Source organism: Diadema antillarum, unplaced genomic scaffold, assembly GCF_040938485.1.
Source record: "Diadema antillarum isolate AM-2024a unplaced genomic scaffold, OU_Dant_1.0 seq00000821_RagTag, whole genome shotgun sequence".
Classification (NCBI taxonomy): Eukaryota; Metazoa; Echinodermata; class Echinoidea; order Diadematoida; family Diadematidae; genus Diadema; species Diadema antillarum.
In genome coordinates this window covers 3,148,759-3,167,528 of record NW_027271698.1, presented here as the reverse complement: position 1 = coordinate 3,167,528, position 18,770 = coordinate 3,148,759, and the positions used below count along the sequence as shown (strand labels likewise).

At 39.8% G+C, this 18,770-nt stretch overlaps 2 protein-coding genes across 2 annotated transcripts in view; one reads left to right on the top strand and one right to left on the bottom strand.

Moving 5' to 3' along the window:
* Nucleotides 1–7,190, bottom strand: part of LOC139739889 (cytosolic purine 5'-nucleotidase-like) — a 42,304-nt gene extending 35,114 nt beyond the window's left edge. Inside the window, exon 1 of the mRNA XM_071650490.1 lies at nucleotides 7,116–7,190. The gene's annotated coding sequence lies outside the window, so the exon portion shown is untranslated. The remainder of the gene's footprint in view (nucleotides 1–7,115) is intronic.
* A 2,876-nt stretch (nucleotides 7,191–10,066) lies between these two features.
* The window catches only part of LOC139739888 (cilia- and flagella-associated protein 43-like), a 44,246-nt gene continuing 35,542 nt past the window's right edge, over nucleotides 10,067–18,770 (top strand). Inside the window, exons 1-9 of the mRNA XM_071650489.1 lie at nucleotides 10,067–10,205; nucleotides 11,919–12,172; nucleotides 12,535–12,631; nucleotides 13,698–13,865; nucleotides 14,770–14,959; nucleotides 15,769–15,952; nucleotides 16,410–16,645; nucleotides 17,714–17,830; nucleotides 18,383–18,463. Coding sequence (XP_071506590.1) covers nucleotides 10,177–10,205; nucleotides 11,919–12,172; nucleotides 12,535–12,631; nucleotides 13,698–13,865; nucleotides 14,770–14,959; nucleotides 15,769–15,952; nucleotides 16,410–16,645; nucleotides 17,714–17,830; nucleotides 18,383–18,463 — 1,356 coding nt within the window. The 5' untranslated portion in view covers nucleotides 10,067–10,176. The remainder of the gene's footprint in view (nucleotides 10,206–11,918; nucleotides 12,173–12,534; nucleotides 12,632–13,697; nucleotides 13,866–14,769; nucleotides 14,960–15,768; nucleotides 15,953–16,409; nucleotides 16,646–17,713; nucleotides 17,831–18,382; nucleotides 18,464–18,770) is intronic.

The window sequence follows — 18,770 nt, the reverse complement described above, 5'->3', positions numbered from 1 at the left end:
CCATCAAGAGCAGACAGCCAATACTTTAATAATATACTGGTACCCTGGGCCACACACATACACACACAAAGAAATGCACATTGACATTGGGCATACATGTAGCTCAACACTTACTCTGTCAAGAAAGTTAACTGAAAAACTTGTGAATTTATCATTTCTGTTTTCTTGATTTTCAACATTCCTAAATTTGTACTTTAATCAGAGGTAAGATTTGAATTAAAAAAAAAAAAATGTCCCTGTATTGCAAATTACAAAATGTAAACTAGAAATTTATGCACTGAATATTTGCACTGATGGCATCAAAAAGGAATGAAGCACTAGCGCTAATAGTCAGTCACTGTAAGAGAACATACATTTGTATGCATAATATACTCATGGGGGTAATATGAAAAAACAACTGGAACCATTGGCCTTTGCATTAGGGAGAGGTGTACAAACTATGTAGTCTTTTTCAAAGGCCATCACTGTTCCACTGACAGTCATGAACAAACAGAGTCAAGGCTGAGCATGTTAGCAGGAGGGTCTGTTGAGATCTGCGAGAGTAATTTTTATCTACACATGAGCCTGTAGAAAGCCTAAACTGCGTACAAGTGCTATTGACTACTTTCGCACTGAAATTCAGTTATTCATCTTTACAAATGGACTGGCTAGGTTCGACCACTGGCCATCTGTGCGAAATGTATTATGCATGCACTTCTTCGAAAATAGCTCTGCTTTTGGGTTGTGACTTTTGCTATCAATAGACTTCGAGAGCTGAATTTGGTGACTTTTGGTATATTTCAAGGAAATTGGACTGGTCTCCTGTAAAGTCCTCTCCCTTGGCCTTGCCTCTTGCTGATGGTTTGACTGTGTCTCATGTGACACCTCTCTCGTCATTCCTCTTCCAATTATTTCCAAAGTGGGGGGGGGGGGGGGGGGCGGGGGGCTTTGATTAAAGAGAAACTCTAGTTCAGTTAAAGGCAGATAAGAAAGAGTAAAATCTTATAAGTATAACAGAGAAAATTTGATCAGAATTGGAAAAAAATTAGGGAAGTTATGAAATTGTGAAGCTTTCTTTCATTTCAAATTGTGTAAAAAATAATGTCATTCTTGGTTGAATAATTTCAGAATGATCAGTTAGATATTTTTTTTTTCAATTCAATTCATTTATTTTTCATTCTTCTTTTCCCAACATTTCAGGATATGAGACTGGGGGGGGGGGGGGGTTCTTATGTTTGAATGAAAACTGATGAATGAAAATTGAAAATGTCAAAATTTTATGTACAGACTATACAGCAAGTTGTGAAGGATAACATCATCACTTCACTATTTGCATATTGACTGCTCAAGAACTATTTCCTTAAAAAAAATAGCAATTTGGGACTTCAAAATGTCATATCTTTATTTTCATCCAATTTTGATCAAATTTTCACTATTATGGAAAGAAATTTTTACTCAATCTTTTCAGATGACTTTTCAACTGCACTGGAATTCCCCATAGGCTATGACATGTGCTTGCCAACTTCACTTCTCACTAAAAACAACAACAAACAAACGAATGTCAAACCAACCTCTGCAGTCGCTGAGTAAAAGTTAAACTATCTGTACTAGAATGAACAACTGATTATGTGATTGTGAGTATTAGAACACTAACATCTTCACTTCTGAATTTGACGCCATTGTCATTTAACCCAATATTTTCAATCACAATAAAATGCCTGTAATAGCTTACATTATGCATATTGATGAAAGGATAGTGGTGCAATGGTTCTGTCTGCTATTAAAGACACTCAGTCGTGGCGAGTGGTTTGTGCGGTACGGAGACGAACGCAACACGCTGCCTCCCCCATTCTGTATCAAATGTAGTGACCCCTGAACGAGAATAGCGCTGGCTCAATGGGTCAGCGAAAATACGGTAGGCTACAAGAGAGCTCCCTGTGCTCATCTCCTAACCCAAAATGGCTGTCCCAGCGAGCCCCGAGAGCTTCCGAATGGACGCACACTCTCAGTGCGCATGCGCATGAAGAGAGGCCAAAAGAGCCACGCGTCTTCTGGCCTCTCTCCTCCAATCACCGCAACTCGCGGTGACAATATTTGTGTATGATGCGTACACACACACACGTACACACACACACACACACACACACACACACACGCCGCAGCGTCTTCTGGCCTCTCTCCTCCAATCACCGCAGCTCGCGGTGACAATGTTTGTGTATGATGCGTACACACACACGCACACACATACACTAAAATTTGTCTCAGTGGTAGCATTACACAAACTTCGGTCGTTCGGAGTTTACGTACCATTAGGGATGGCGATCGGCTGCCTTTAACCCACTGAGGACGAGCTGATTTTGCTATAACACAGTCCAATTATACTCTGGACTAATCTCCAACGGGCTAAAAAAACAACAGAATAAGCCTTTAGGTAATCTTAGAATTGAAATGAAATACTCCACATGTGTTGCCATCTATAGTGATTATCAATGGTATGCCAGGGTGATGTAAAAGTCTACTGACATGTGACAGGAGTACTGGATCCATGTGAAAGTGAATGGACAAGCACACATTGAACACGGGAGCTGTGTACTATTGTGCCTTCAGACTAGGGATTACTGAGGTTGATTGTGGTCCAGGGCTCATACAATAGGCTTGGTGCCTGATAATCACACCACTTCACATTGCTATCATAGCTTGCTACTGACACTCCCTTGACCTATTGCAAGTTCAAGCCATGGTAAATTTGACACTCCTCTCATATGTGTGCAATTATATCACAACCCCTACCCCCCCCCCCCAAAAAAAAAAAAAAAAAAAACAATACATGAATGATACAAAAGTAGGATGACACAGAATTCTATGAAGAGACAAAATTGTACTCATTGAATGCAAGATTAATCATAACATGCTAAACAATTACTGTAAATAACGTTCCATCGTCATTAGAAATTACATATATACTGTGTATTGTAAATTACATGATACTTTTGATGGTTCCTTAAAACACATTATTAACCCAGAGCTTGGCATGTCATCCATGATACTAGCAAAATTTCAGGGGAGTATCATCTTTCAACACACATTTTTTTTTTTTTTTTTTGTTATTCATAAAGGATAAAGGATTTATATAAAGATTTCTCAGACTGGCTTATGAATTAATCATGTATTTATTAGCATCACTAATACCACAGTGGTAAGTTAAGCACTGTGCTAAATAAGAGCACATCTAGCTACGGAGTAAATATTTTGAGTGATATCAGAATTAAATGCACATAATTACCCTCAACTGTGCAATTGATAGTACCGGTAGGTATATTTATAATGTACACTTAAATTGGCCCATATCCAGGCCTAGCACTAAAAAATTCATCTAACAAAATGATATCCTCCCCCCCTTTTTTTTTTGGCAATATACAAAAATGATAGCATTGACATATCAATTATCTAGGCACCCAGCTGGTATTTCTGTTATTGCCAGCATTGCTAAAAGGAATAATATTATGAGCACAAAGATTGGAGTGTGTTTGCCAAAAGAAGTCTTAACAACTCCAAGTAGTGCGTACAACTTCATATTTGTATTTTCTGGGAGTTTGACATTCGACTACTACTGTTACATTCAACAAGTACGAACTTGATGGAATAAACAATGCCACGCAGGTAACAGAATCCATGCCAAATAGGCTAGAAAACGCAGACATGCTCATTAAAAATTGTACAATAGTGTGTGATAGTGTACAGTCTATTTGAATGACTTGTATGTCACCTACACAGTATCATAGAGTTTGTCGGGTCAGATATAGGGGCAAACAAAGAGATTTCCACTTTAAACACAAATAACCTTTAACAGTATGTGCCAAAAATTAGCATCATAGGTTGTATACAAACCTACATGTACTACAGTACCAGTAACAAAGGGGCTATGATCAACAAAGTGAAAAGGTCTGTTTTACAGAGACTACCTAGCCCCCAGCTCTATTTAAGTGAGCCAATCACAGAGCAGAAGGCATAAATAGCTTGATAGGCTTGATTACCCACATTGTTCATTTTGATCAGCTGTTGTAGCTTATAGTGCCTGTACACATGTCTGGCACCTGGTCCTGCTTTATGTACAGGCACAATCGACAAATTGCATAACATTAGAAAAAATGAATGGTCGTTCTGAAGATTACATCACCTTACCTCCCTCCTACCATGCAGGCTGGCTCCAGGGAGGTGGGAAGAGCACCTCCCTGCTGGCACACAGCATACGGTATTAGAATGCACTGTGATCAAAATTACTTGAAGTGAATGACTGTTCAGAATAGTCAATTTACATCATCTTCACCAAGAACAGGCATTCAGGATACAACATTGCCGATCACTAAATGACAGGTTTGACAACAAAAACAACACCCAAAAAACAAACTATACAAATTACATTGACTGATATTGAGACTGGCATTACGGTGAGCTAAGAAGCTTGCTTTACCCTTCATTTCTGTCAGCGCTTTAATCACAATACAATGTACTTTGTACATCTGATATTCTCATTTCTCAAACAGCAGTGACAAGAAAGCATTGTTTGAAATAAAGTGTTTGATTTCTTAATGGTAAGAGCATTAAACTTATCAAATTTAGGTACGCTTCCAGCATATCTTTCATTCTCAGAGTAATGATTACGTGTGGGGATAGAGATAGACAGGATATAACATCTATGGGCCAGCTACATCGATCGTTCTACTAGAGTTTCCAGAGTAAAATAAATAAATTGTACAAAAGTGAAAAACAATTTGCAGTAAGTAAACCATGGTAGTAAAGCCAGCAAATGAATGACCAGTCTGTAAACTGGGATTGTGCAAAGCTAGCTATTATTTAGCTTATGAACTGTTAAGTGGATGCCTTATAACAAAAGAACATAAACATTTCTGTTAAAATGTATCTAGTAAGTGATATTACTTGTATGTCATCCTATTAACTTTGTTTGCTTTTTTTTCTAGAAAAATGGCCTGATTTCCTGTACACTGTCTATATGAGCATTTTGTTCCTCTATATCTTTCATCTGGGAACAGAACCATTTGGTACTGACAGCTTTCTGGATCTTCCTAGAAATTCTCCAACAGTTATCAAGCTCATTATCATTGGGATTTGAACCATTAAACAAGTCACCACTATACTATTTAGTGTGACAGTTTTATCCAGGAGATATCACACACTTTTATCAGATGAATTGTGTGCATTTGGACTATGAGGGCACTATAGGTAGAATCAGTCTACTGGCCACAAAAGATGATTGTGAAATACAGATGAAAACAAACACAGGACTGGCAAGTGCACAGATGGCCTGCCCAATGTAAATTTACATAGGCCTACATGTAGTTCAACATTTAGCAGTGGCTGGTATTCTGTTCTTCAAAGCAAATTTTGGTCTGTTTAAGAGGAAGACTACATTGTGGGCACTTGCACACCTCGTCTGTCTTTTACACGTTGAATATGCACACTCTACACTATGCATACAGACACACACACATACACACACACACACACACACGTACGTCACGTAATGATGCAGAGATCATGTACTGGTATTCATTAAATATCTCAAGATCAGGGTTGAAGTAGACCGAAATAAACAGTCAGAGGCTCATTCACATCCAAACATAATGTAGCTTGCTGGTAACTGCTTGGCCTTAGAATAAGAGTGGGCTGCTAGAAACCTAAATTATCATGTGTGTAAAGCCAATAAGAAGCAAACAGAAGACCTTACTGAAAGGTCTACACCATACACATGCAGGGTTTGAAATCAGATTTCTGACGGTCAAGGCCTTTTTTAAAGGGCAGTATCAACTTGGGGTAAAGTGGCCTTGGATACCTCCAAATTTCAAGGAGCATTCAAGACCATTTGAAAGGGCATTAAGGCCACTTTTAAAGGGCAGCTTATTTTGGTTAAAATGGTGGCACCCAGGCCATTTTTTTTTTCTAAAATGACAAGTAGCACAATGTAAGGCATTTTAGTACCACAATTGCAATATACCGGTAACATTTTTCCCTCAATTTTAAGATTCACTAACGTGAATAACGAACTTTCAGAGTGATGAACAGTAACATTTTTTTCCCTCTTTTTTTTTTTTTAATTGAGTAGTCACCGGTGGGGTTGTATGGAGCAGAAAGAGTTCAACTGAAAGCAGGAAAATATTGTCAGGCCATTCTGAGTACGACATCATTTACTCACTATTGTATCAGGCAGTGGGAGATATGACCTCCAAGAATCGCCAGTGCACATGGTTCGTGGTCTCTACCCTATAACCTCCCCCTTCCCCCAAGTCTGGCACCTGGCCATTGTGGGATTTTTTTGTTTGTTTTGTTTTGTTTTATTTTTTGTCAAGATGGCGTTCACATGCAGTCAAACTACCTTCTCCTGACTGCGCGCTTTGTTTAGTTTATTATTATTTTTTCTCCTGAATTCCCACTGTGTTCTCCTGGGAGGCATCGACGGCAATGCCCATGGCCGTCAATTAATACGTGTAAACCCCTGGGCCCTACAAACATCTTCTCAGTTGCTTTTCATTTTGCATTTTCTCCCCGATCTAACTTCTTCGATACTAGATTCAATAGATTCTAATGAACCGATTCTTAATCTTATTTCTAATTCTACTACGGACTTCTAGGAACCGTTTAGAAATCTAGTCTTAGGCTGCATTAATCGAACTTGAGAGAGAGAATGACATCTCAAACGTGTTTAGAATGGTGTTGGCGAACATGGTTTGAAATGTGATTCTCAGGGTGCAACGTTTTAAAGTAACCATCATACCAGTACAATCGCGATTACAGTGTTGTCACTGTACAGCTGCTTTGCGCCGTTCGACCCGGGAAGTAAAAGGTCAACTGTGTACCACCAAACATGCCTCATCATTCACACACAAATAATGGGAATAGACACGACTGGAAACAGCTGGGAGTTGACCTTGAGATAGGACCCTAAACACATTTCAAAACAGCAATCTACTTTCAGAAAGGTGATCACAGTCTCCAAGTAGGCCCTATTTTTATTTTTTTTTAAGAAGTAGAGCCTAGCCTACCCACATTACATCCATCTAACGTTAGAACGTAGATGTCTACAGCTGTACAGCCTAGAATTCTAAACACTATTTACAAACCTTTCAGCTTAGACTGTTTTACCAGCAGTAACACAAACGTTGCTGTTGAGTGAAATGACTGCCGATACCACCGATGGTTCCCCACCACCGATACACTACTCCGCGTACTCCTGGTACAGACGTCAGACGGGTCTACCTTTCTTGCCTTGACGGAGGCTGAATTGAGCAGTGGCCAGTGCCTGATGCTGGTGAAATGAGAGCTGACGTTTCGCGTCTAATCCTACGCCTACTGTACAGTCAGTCTTCGGAGTAAAATCACACTATTTGATACACTTCCTGGGTGGGATCTTTTTAAGTGATCTGTACACGTTCTTTCCCTGAAATTGAAAAGAAAGCACAGCAATAATCCGAATAGTAAGGTTAGGACCTTCGGTTCTCTGCTTCACGCACCGCAGTTGCAGTCCGCACTTTCTACGACCAACAACGCCGCCCGCTCTGCGTGCATCAACCACTGTCTTCTGAAATCCTCCCACTGTCACCCGCTGGCGCTGCTGTACTACGTCTACGATTGTTCTTACCGGTGAATCGACTTCAGCGTTCAACAAAGTAGGACGAGTCCAGGCAAGGTGCAGCAGGCTCCGTAGTAAAACGTCAAATCTGAGTGCCAAATCAAATGTTTACTTTTGAATAACCTGGAAATGAGAATAGGCACAGTCTGGTAGTCTTTTTCAGCTCTTCGACTTTGTAAGCATCATTCCATCGTTCGGTCGACTCTACTCAGCCATCTTGTTTGTGGGACACGCCACATACACAAAATAGAAATCAGCTGATGACCGTTGCGTTTGGATCGATATCCCTGAGCGATTCTCGTCAGTGCGTGAATTCTCAACAGCTGAGATGAGATTTGAATCTAAACCTTTATCAGACATTGAAACAAAGAAAGTCCTTGGAATTATCACAGTCATGTCAATCCGTCGGGGATTCGAAAAAGGCATCTTACATTTTACTGGACTCCCTTAGATAGTTTGCAGTTCTTTTTCTTTCTTTCTTTTTTAATTACACAGTCAATGAAACACATCACCGGTAGGCCTAGCCTTGGTGCTCTGTTGATATCAAGGAGTGGACATGAAATGCAAAAAGCTTACGGCCTATCAAGATGGTATAATTGTTGAGATGGTGATTCAGATTTTGACTTTTGGCGATATAATTAGAAACCAAATATTAAATATTAAATATCAAAGAGCATGCGGTACAACGCTAAGAGGAGTTCAAAGTTTATTTGGTGAAAATTGTTTTCGAAATGACCGAGAATTAAAAAAAAAAACGATGTGTGTGATATATACTAGTAGGGCCTATCCTTTTATCAGATCCACTTGATTTTGAATATCTCTGCCATTTTGATAATTTTCTTCACATAAACTTTAAATTCCTCTTAGAATTGTGCTGTGTATATGGTTTCTAATTACTTATCTGAATCAGTTTTGTCCACATCTCCGGTGCTCTGGCACTGTGCAGCTCAGATGGGGTGAAAACGAAATCTTGTCCAATTGAATTAATTTTGATAAAACATAGACCCTACAAAAATACGTACATATATCATTCTTTTTTCGAATTTTATAAATCAAAGCAGTCAGAACACATTTTTCTAGCTCTTTTATCTTATAGCCGAGAGAGGGAGGGATATATATATATATATTTTTTTTTTTGGGGGGGGGGGGGAGGGGGAGGGGAGGGGGAGGGGGAGGGGGGGGGCTGTAGGCCAGTGGGATCAGAGCCGACTTAACCCTTCTTCTATACGGAAAGATTCTCTAAGAACCAAAGAACAGGCCTCAAGCAGTCATGGCTTTGTTGTCCTTAGGATTTGAATCCTCGAGTATTTTTCCCCACTATTTTTCTTTTTTTTTTCTATAAGGAAGTGGGGGCGGGACTACAGCCCCCAGAAGTCTCCCCCTCCCTCCAGATGAGTGTTATTCCCACCATTCACTCAAGATGGACAAATAAGTGAATTAACAGATGAATATGAACATTTTTTGGGGGGCTTTCTTTTATAATTTTGTTTTTGTTTGTTCTTCATCTTTAATTTCTTTCACCCCTGTCTTTCCTACCCCCTTTTTGACGGGGGCCGGGGGGGGGGGGAACGGGGTGATGCATTTTCTTTAAATGGGTGGTGAGGAGGGATGTACCCTACCTCAGGCGGCGGTTATTCCACAGCAACAAGTTGCGCATGAATGTGACTAGGTTTTTGTTTGTTACGAGCTGGCGAGAAGAGAGCAAACTCATGCACTCACCAGCCCTGTGCATAGTCGAGTGAAATCGTGATTGCAAACCAAAGTTATGATTAAAGCTGTAATCCCAATCTTATCTCATTATCTGAACAATTTAAATTGATTGATTGATTGACTTATGATTTATTGATTGCTTGTTTGATTGGTCGATTGATTTTCTTCATTAAGTTCTTTTTTCGTAAATTTTAATGTACCCCGAACAAAGTATAACTGAGTAAATATTGTTTGAATCTAACAGCCAAAACAGGTATATGTTATTAAAGTGTACGACATCATTTGATGAAAATGAAATTACAGGACGAGCAGGTCTTTGCCTTTCAAAAGACAAATTAAGCAACTCTGAATGATACTGACACGTTTTTCTTTTATTGGAAACTGAGATTCATGAGTCACTGGCAAAACGGAAAATAGATGGGTAAATTAGTTTTTTCATACGTTAAAATTAATCTTTTATTCACACAATTTAGGCCCTACATAACATTATTTTATTTTTTCTTCTATCTTTGCCACGGTCCATTTTTGGGATAACCAGGGAGGTGAGAGGAAACACCTCCCTGGGATAACCTTGGGCAAGGGGGTGCGGCGGCAGTCCCCTTCTCGATCCCACAAGCGCAAGTGGCATCGTAAAGCGTACGTAACGCCGCACGCTGGGTACGTCCGTACGTCCGTACGCTCCGTGCGCGCGCGTGCGTGACCTTTAGCCCGACGTATTCCTAGCAACGAGAAGCCCATCCTGGACAATTGTACATTATTTTGAAGAGAAAACCTTTTAATTTCTCAGTGTGTAATATGTCTACAGTCGCATTTGACCTTTAGAATCATTAATAAAAAAAACCATGGACTCAATTGGATCACTGGATTTAACGTAAGTACAACTCATTGGGGTTGTGTATCGTCACTTTTCATGATAGTTGTGAACTTGTAAGTTGTAGTGTGTAGATCGCTCTTCATCCTAGTTTCCTATGTATCACCACGCACGCACGCATTACTAGTATGCCTACGTGCCCAGCCCCAGCCCAGCAGTGTGCCTGTGTGGTGTTATTGATTGGGATGGTGACTAGAATTATGATTGTGTACTGTGCAGCAGCAGTTGTCTGTAGCAATTTCAGTAGGCGAAGCAAGTCACATCTACGGCATCATCATCGATTTGGCGCTAAAGCTAGTGTAAAGTGAAGTGTACATTGGAACCTCCTCGTCAAATAATTTTGAAACATGCACAGAAAGTCACCCTAACTAGCTAGATCTAGTTAGACCAATTGCCATTGCCAATCGGTCTAGTTTAACGAGTGAGACATGTCACTAATCATTCATTTTAGGGAGCCTAACAGCTAACCTAAATTAAAATATCAGTTATCATAAATCAGCGTCTGATTCTGAAGTCTGAGTTTCCAAACAAAGTCGAATAGCATAGTCTATGTAGAAATTAAGTTTTAACACTTTAACAAGTATCAGAAAATCTTGATTGCTTTAAATGCTGCAATTGAAAAGCGATGCTATTTCTTTTGATTTGAAAAGCAATCGGCACAGACTGCAGTACTAAATATGTTCAGCACATCCAATTTTGATTCATCCTGTTCTATACAAGTTTCTATATTTCTAATTGTGCTAACTGTGCTTTTTTGTTTTCAATCTTTATTCCTTCTTTGCTTTCTGTTTTTCTTTTCAAACATATCCATCACTCACTTGCTTTCTTTATTATATGCCAGTTTCTTTTCTTTCTTCCATTATCTTTTGTTTTTATTTGAAGTGAACTTTCTATTTTGTAAACCTTTGTTTTATTTTTTTACCTTTTCAGTATCTTTTCATTCAATTCCTTCCCCCCTTTTCATATCCTTTCTCTGTGTGTACTTTCACCCTTGTCGTAACCATAACCACATCTTTCACAATTTTCTTTCATTCACACACACACACCCTCACACACACACACACACACACACACACATAACATGAACAACAACCACAAACCTCAATCAGTCGCTACCGCAAGACTCGGTACATGCTAAGGGAAAGGCGGAAAACAGATTTTTTTAAAGATACCAAAGAAGAACTTGCTGTAATTGCTACCTCAAGATTGCTACATTCAGATCAATCACTGCGCTCGCTGTGAACATGTTTTTTATACCATGTACCATGCTGCGCTGTCTGCTCCTGTGCAACGCAGATATCGCAGAACGAACTAGCTTTGATCATTGTATTATGACAAGTGTAAAGTGTCTAAACAGCAAAAATTCCATTAATACTGGACTATATTTGTGGTTGTTGGATTTTTAAAGTAAGTTCATGCATGTTTGTAGGTCCATTGATGAGGAGGTGTGAAAGTACATTAGCACCCTAACACAGAAATGTTTGCAAAACATATAAGAATAATAAAAATTTTAAGTTATGGTCTAGAGTGTAACTCTAGTACACAATGTCAATTTGTAAGTTGTCAATTCTTTAGATGTAAATTTTTGTGAACATGTCATATAATGTAGAATATTCTTGATGTGTGCATGCACATTCATTTTGATTAATTTTTGTTTACTTTAGATGCTGACACAATTGTTAACCTATCATATCCATGCTTCATGTACTACAGATGGACCCAGGGGTACAATGGCTCATCAGCCAGCTTCATCAACAAGAGCACACTTTGCCATGGGTGTGGAAACAACATCAAGTTCATTGACACCACCAACAAGCGAGAAGTTGTCTTCCCCTCTCCCGGTGAAGGCATTGGTGTCCTCGCTGTGAGTGGTTCCCAGCATCTCTTTGCCTTCTCAGAGCTGTGCTTGAATCCCAGGATTTTTGTATACTCCTACCCGAGTTTGGCTAAGAGAGCAGAATGCCAAGGTATGTATATTCTGAACCATTCTAAATAATTTTCACTTCATTGCTATTATCTACAGTGTAAGCCAAGTTCAAAGCAACTTGATTGCTTACTATTGACCTCATATTTTCTTTGGCTTTGAAGTTTTATGTAACAACTTTATTACAGGTGCTAAGATCAGTTACTGCAAGCACAGAATTGTCAAAGTGGCAAGCAATGCTTAACTCATGTCTGATATTGCTTTCCATTGTGTTGTAGAGGCAATTATGACATTTTAATGTTCTATGATAGTGTATCAATGCCATCACATATTGGTTACTGAGACTTTTTTTTTTCTTCAGATGCTTGTATGTTTTTATTGTTTTGTGTTTATTTGTTTGTAAAGGTGGTGCAAAATTGGAGTATTCTGCATTGGCACTCTCCTACACCCACCCATACATGGTCAGCTGTTCTGGCATTCCAGAGTTCTCTGTCTATCTGTGGTAAGATACTTTGAATCACTTCCTACTTTTATCCACACCTGTACCATATCAGTTTTTCATGCAAACACTATTTGTGGTTCAAGCAACACAACACTATCATTATGTTTAGCTATGATGAGGAATGAATATTGCAAAATATAGGACTGATAAACTAGGGCTGTGTTCATGTAGCACATCATACCTTTGGCAAGGTTTTTCTGCTCTTGAAATGAGAGAAGAAGACAGTGGCATGTTTCAGTGAAGAAAGACTGAGCACTGCATTAGCATGATGATAGGGGATACTACTGAGATCAGGGTGTTCTATTTCCTAGATAACTGCCTGAGTGTGTAGGTCAGTGAGCCTCATGTGCCAAGCAAATTCAAATTTCATTTTAATTTCTCAGCATTATGGGCTTGGGCCTTTTTATTGAGGCAAGATGTATTTGAAACACAAATTCATCACAAAAATAGACCCCCCTAAAAGAAAGCAAATCAAACAAACCAAAACACAACTGTCTAGCAACACAATCTGCAGTTGGTTTCTTTCCATATCATGCAGTGTTAAGAGCAATTTGAAATATTAATCCTGAGAGGATTTGAAGAATGTTTTGACGATAAGTTTGGTCATGCAGTTTTTGTCTATTGGTTTATTAGTGAGCTATAGATCTGCAACATGAATGCTAAAGACAACACTTTGGTAAAATTGGTGTTCTGCACATGCGCGAGACAGCTACTTGCTTTGACCTAGGAGGAGGCATCATTTCAGCATTCACGTCGCAGGTCTAGAGCTTGCTATTTTCAAACTGAGAGGGGTTTAAAGTATTATATCCATTTTATGTACTACTGTTTTGAATGAACAGATGAAATTACCCACAATTTAGATCCATTGCTCCTGTGTTGATGACATAATGTACGGCTCTGCTTTCTCTGTGTCTTTGAGTACTGTACATTTTACTTCATTTAAATAACACCATGGTACCCTTGTACTGGCATACTGTAAGCTTGGTGAGAATTTGTTTATTAGTATTATCATCGTCATCATCATTGTCGACATCATTGTCACTGTATGCTGTTGATTGTGATATAGGAATTGGGAGACTGGAGCTCTTCTGTGCACAGAGAGTATGGATGGTGTGCCGGCAGCCCAGGTTTCCTTCAACCCCACTGACTGGCACAAGATGTGTGTGATCGGCCCCAAGCAGCTCACTGTGTGGACTGTGGAGCAGGCGGACAAGTTGTATCACTTGACTTCAAGGTATCTATTTACTCCAGTAGAGGATGGAAGTATAGATGAGGTTCCAGTGATGTCAAGCCATGCTGAGGGGCAAAACCGTGTGGGTGTGTGGGGGGGGGGCTACACACGTGGGCAAGATCACCAGCATGACATCCCACGTCCCATCATCATGTGCGATTTTATCAGGATAGCCAGGCAGGCACTTATGCCGTACACATTCTGTGCACTAGAGCTATGTGCTTGATACAGACGATTTGATTGTGCCCCTCAGGCAACGCGTCATTTCATCATCACGGATACACAGCAACAGAACGGATTTTCCATGACGCTGTGGTCGGGTGCAGATATGACTTAAAACTTATTTAAAGCGGCTTTGAATTTGTCTAGAGATGACATTGATGTAATAGCAAAGGGAAGGTCATTCCAGTCCCGTATGGTTCTGGGCAGAAAAGAGTACAAGTGCCTGTCAGTTCTGGACTCAATTATATTATAGGCATCTGGTGTAAAACGCCGACTTGAGCGGATAGAATTTCTGGATTGAAGCTTGGTTAATGTAACTGGGGATTCTCCCTTGTGAATTAGGTAGAACTGGCTCAATTTGATGTCACTGAACCTTGTCTATACCAGGTAGGTGATGCTTTGCACTAATCTATCTAAAAGTACCCTTGAAATTGGCTTATCTCGTACTGTAGAATGAGCTTTTCCACCCTCATTGCCAAGCAGATGATAGATGCACAATACAAATTTTAGATCTTTACTGATTATGGTTTTGGATATATGTAACATGTTTGTATGCATGTGTTTAAAAGATACAGTGGAATGTTAGAATGCCTTGACCTATGTGGCTTACATGGAAGGGAAATAATGGCCCATGATGAGCCACTAACATAGTGTCGTTGTCACCGTCATAATTTTGTTTTCACAGTTCATTCACCCTGCCATATGAGAATGGGCCAGACGCTACGACACCCCACCCCCGCCTGCCGAGCAGGGCAGCCTCTCACTACTCAGCCATTCCTTATGACGTTGAGCTGGATGATGCTGCTGTGGCTGGTTTGGTTGGTGACCTGGCCGAGGACTTTGATGCGGGCAGGTTTGACGAGAACAACAAGAAGGTGAGCAGCATCTCCTCAAATCACTGTTTCAAAAGTTTCTTGGAGTGAAAGAACCATAATCAAATAAGAAAAGCACTTAAGTTCGGCAGACCTTTGCCAAGCAGTTCATTTCCACCCATATTCATATTATGCTGAATTCGGCCCTATTTCCCAATGATAAGAATCCTTCCAGTGTCTCTACCTTAGCTTCCTGCATGCAGCTTGAATTCCCTTGTTTGTTGGTCCTATTTACCATTGATAAAGCAGGGCTCGACACTAACGGTGGCCCGGGGCCACCAAAAATGCCCCATCGGGCCACCAAAAAAAAAGTTAGTGTGGAGCCCTTGATAAAGAATCCTTCAAAATATTCAAAAAGATTTCTGGATCTAGACGGTTATCCAGATCACTACCAATTAATATGTAATCATCTATTTCTTGTGTCATTAGCAACTTTTCTTGTAAATTTCATCCAATTCTCTTCTCAAATTTTTGAGTTATTGTGCAAACAGACAAGCAAACCATTGCTGGCAAAAAATAACCTCCTTGGCAGGGATACTATTAAAAGAACGGCTCTTACAGAATGTTTATCCGCAGTGTTTACGTGTGTGGAGCAAAAAACAAACAGACAAAAAAAACCCAAACAAACCCAAAAGAAGAGAAAGCAGTGAGCTGAATCTAGGGAGAGTCAGAGAGAAAGTAATGTCAGTTGATGTTTTTCCCCCACTATTTCCCCACTGTTATTAAGTCGTAGCTGTGACATTCTAAAATTCTGTATGGTATAGTGCCTTAACAAGCATGGGCCTGTTACATCTTCCCCCCCCTTCCCCCAGGTTGTGCCAGCATCACACTGCTGGACGCCCACCGGAGACCTGTTCTGTGGCTGCCAGCAGGGACAGCTCCTCAAGGTGGACACTGAGATCAACCACATCAAGACCGTCGTCCGCCCCACTGGCATCAAGCGAGAGATCTCCATGCTGACCACCTCAGGCAGTGTGCTGCCCTCAATGCCTGAAGGTACATGCAAGTAGCTGGACTTGCACAGTCCCTCGTATTCCACTGTAGGTGGACGAGACATCAAGTTTAGCATTAGAAATCACTGAATTTAGACTGCAGTTGAAATACTTTGGAAGTAGTGATGCACCATTCTACCATATGATAGTGAAATACGAAATATATCTACTAGTAACTAATGCCCAGATAAACTAGAAATGAGAAATTGTGGAGATTGCTTTCCAATGCCCCCCCCCCCCCAACAAAAAGTGTTGTATGAGAAAGGATGTACTTTGTTGATACTGAATATTAAGGTGTAGACAATAGCAAACATGTAGGCAAATAAGATTGTCAGTACTCACTGTGACAGTTTTTGATAGTTATTTTGGCCAGATGAGGTTGTTTAGAATGAGTGTCCATGCTGATGAATGGCAATGATATCACACTTTTGTTCTCTATATGCTTTCCTTTTAATTTACAGATGGAGAAGTCAGGAGCCCCTCTGTGAATCCCGGCTCTGTGGTGACTGAGGGGAGCATGTCGGCCCTTGCCCTGCACCGGGACGGTCTGTTCTGTGGTGGGGAGGACGGGATACTCCGCTGCCTGGACATCACCAAGAATGTTGTCCAGATCCGGGACAGCTTCAATGTGGGCTCCCCGATCACCTCGCTTGGCTGGTCAACCACCTACTCTAAACTTGCCATTGGGAGCTCCAAGGTGAGCCCCCTTCCTGGTACTCATGCCTTCTGGGCACTGTTTCATGAAAGTTGTCAGTCTCTGACAATTGCAATAGTAACAATCAGTGACCGGAGCTTCTCAGCCAATCAAAACCAAGGACTTTACTGAGCTTGTTAGAGACTGACAACTTGTTAGGGCTGACAACTTTCTTGAAATGGAGCCCAGGTCCCCCAACTAGGTGTCATCAAAGTTTGAATCATCAATGAAAAACAGTCTCATATACTTCTCTGTAAAATTGGGGCACTTTTATGACCATCATGTTTATCTTTATCTGCCTTTTATTTCTTACTTGTTTCGTTTTATTCTTTGTACTGAGTGATCGAATTATATAACTCCTTATGAATGGGACGTCAGCCCTTTGGTAGATGGCACAGAACATAAATAATTCTCCTCGGATTATAGATAAAGGGATCCTGCAACTAGTCATAGGCAATGTTAGTTGACAGCTACTATTACACACTCGGAAACATAACTACTGTACTTCTTTCACCCATCTTTGTCCTCTTGTATACTCAAGAGAATCAGTGAGCAAATGGATAAAATACGTGGGTACTGTGGACTTGAGTATTTTGGTTTCAAAGGTCAATGGATGTATTCTGGTCTCAGAAATGCTGCAAAATACCCCAGATATGATTTTGTTAATAATTGATGACAATGTCAGCAGCTTCAGAGAGACAAAATAGTGTGGTTTGGTTTCGATAGCAAAAATGAAATGCTGCCTTGATACTGCATCAATAACACATCATTATGGTGTGCTACTGTCAATAACTATTTTCTCAAAGCATCACTATCCCCTTTGATGACATGTTATTTCAAATTTTTAGACCACCTTCAAGAAAAGTGGGATTACATTAGAATGTCAGGTAGCAGGAGAAATAGTTTATAGCATTGTGTGTATAGTTAAAATCATATTATGTAGAAGAACATTTTTATGTACAGCAGAAAATATATACAAGATAATTGCCAGTACACTGTTGCAATTACAATCGCCTGTACTGTAAAAACAGTTTTTAATATCATATCCATCTTCTTTGATTTTTTTCACAGGGTTCTGTGTACACCTATGACCACCTCAACCAAGATACTCCACAACCACTAGTGGATATGCATCATGGAAACTTCCTTGGAATAGCGATAATGGCACCTGGCACTACACACTGTGTTGTGAGTATCAAACACATATTTATGTTGTAGTCTGTCATTCATGTGTGAGCTGAATCTAAGTTGTTCATTGCTGCTGAAAGTGTGTGTGAACACATATTGCAGATACCACATTAGTGATAAAAACCAGAAAGAAAATGTAATTGTGAAAACGTACTGTGATTTCAAGATTCTCTGTGTAGCCATTGCTGTTGCTGTCTTACTGATGTCTCTGTACTGTGAAACACAATATTTTTGTGGCATAAAATTTTCGCAAATTGGAGCTAACGGCCTTTTTTGCGCCTTGATATGTTTGCGGCCTCTAACATTCAATACATATAGTGTAGACAAGAACTTTCACATGCATTTTAATGTTGCAAATCTTAGCTCTCGTGAAATTCTCGAAATTAGAATACATGTGAATCTTCCTCGCTTTACAGTAGATGCTTGGGTGTTTGTTTTTTTCCTCTAAATGTATTATTACAAATCACCATGTCATTGGAAAATGTAGTGGAGACTTTGACAATTGTTGTTGTTTGTTTGTTTGTTTTTTTCTGTGGTTGATTTTGGTTACAGACGGTGAGGGAGAATGGAGAAGTTCAAATTTGGAGTCTACAGGATAATCAGTTGGTTGGAAGCATGTCCATTGGCACACCGGTAAGTCACTTCTCTATCACTATGCAGCTGCCTAACTCATAAAACCATTCTACATATGGGATTTTTTTTTTCTAAACTCAGTTTTGATTTATGTGGGCTTTTTCCCCCAAAAGTTCCTGCCAAAAAAAATATATCACTCTGTTCTAAGATATTGAAAATTCATGCAAATTTGTTGTTTATATAAATTGTCTATTAACTTCAGGTTGTTTGAGTGTCTGATACTTGTTAGATGTGGGATCAAACAAAAGCAAATAGTCTATTTCAAGATGGAGATTGAAACCTGCTTCATCACAAGGAGTATATTCAT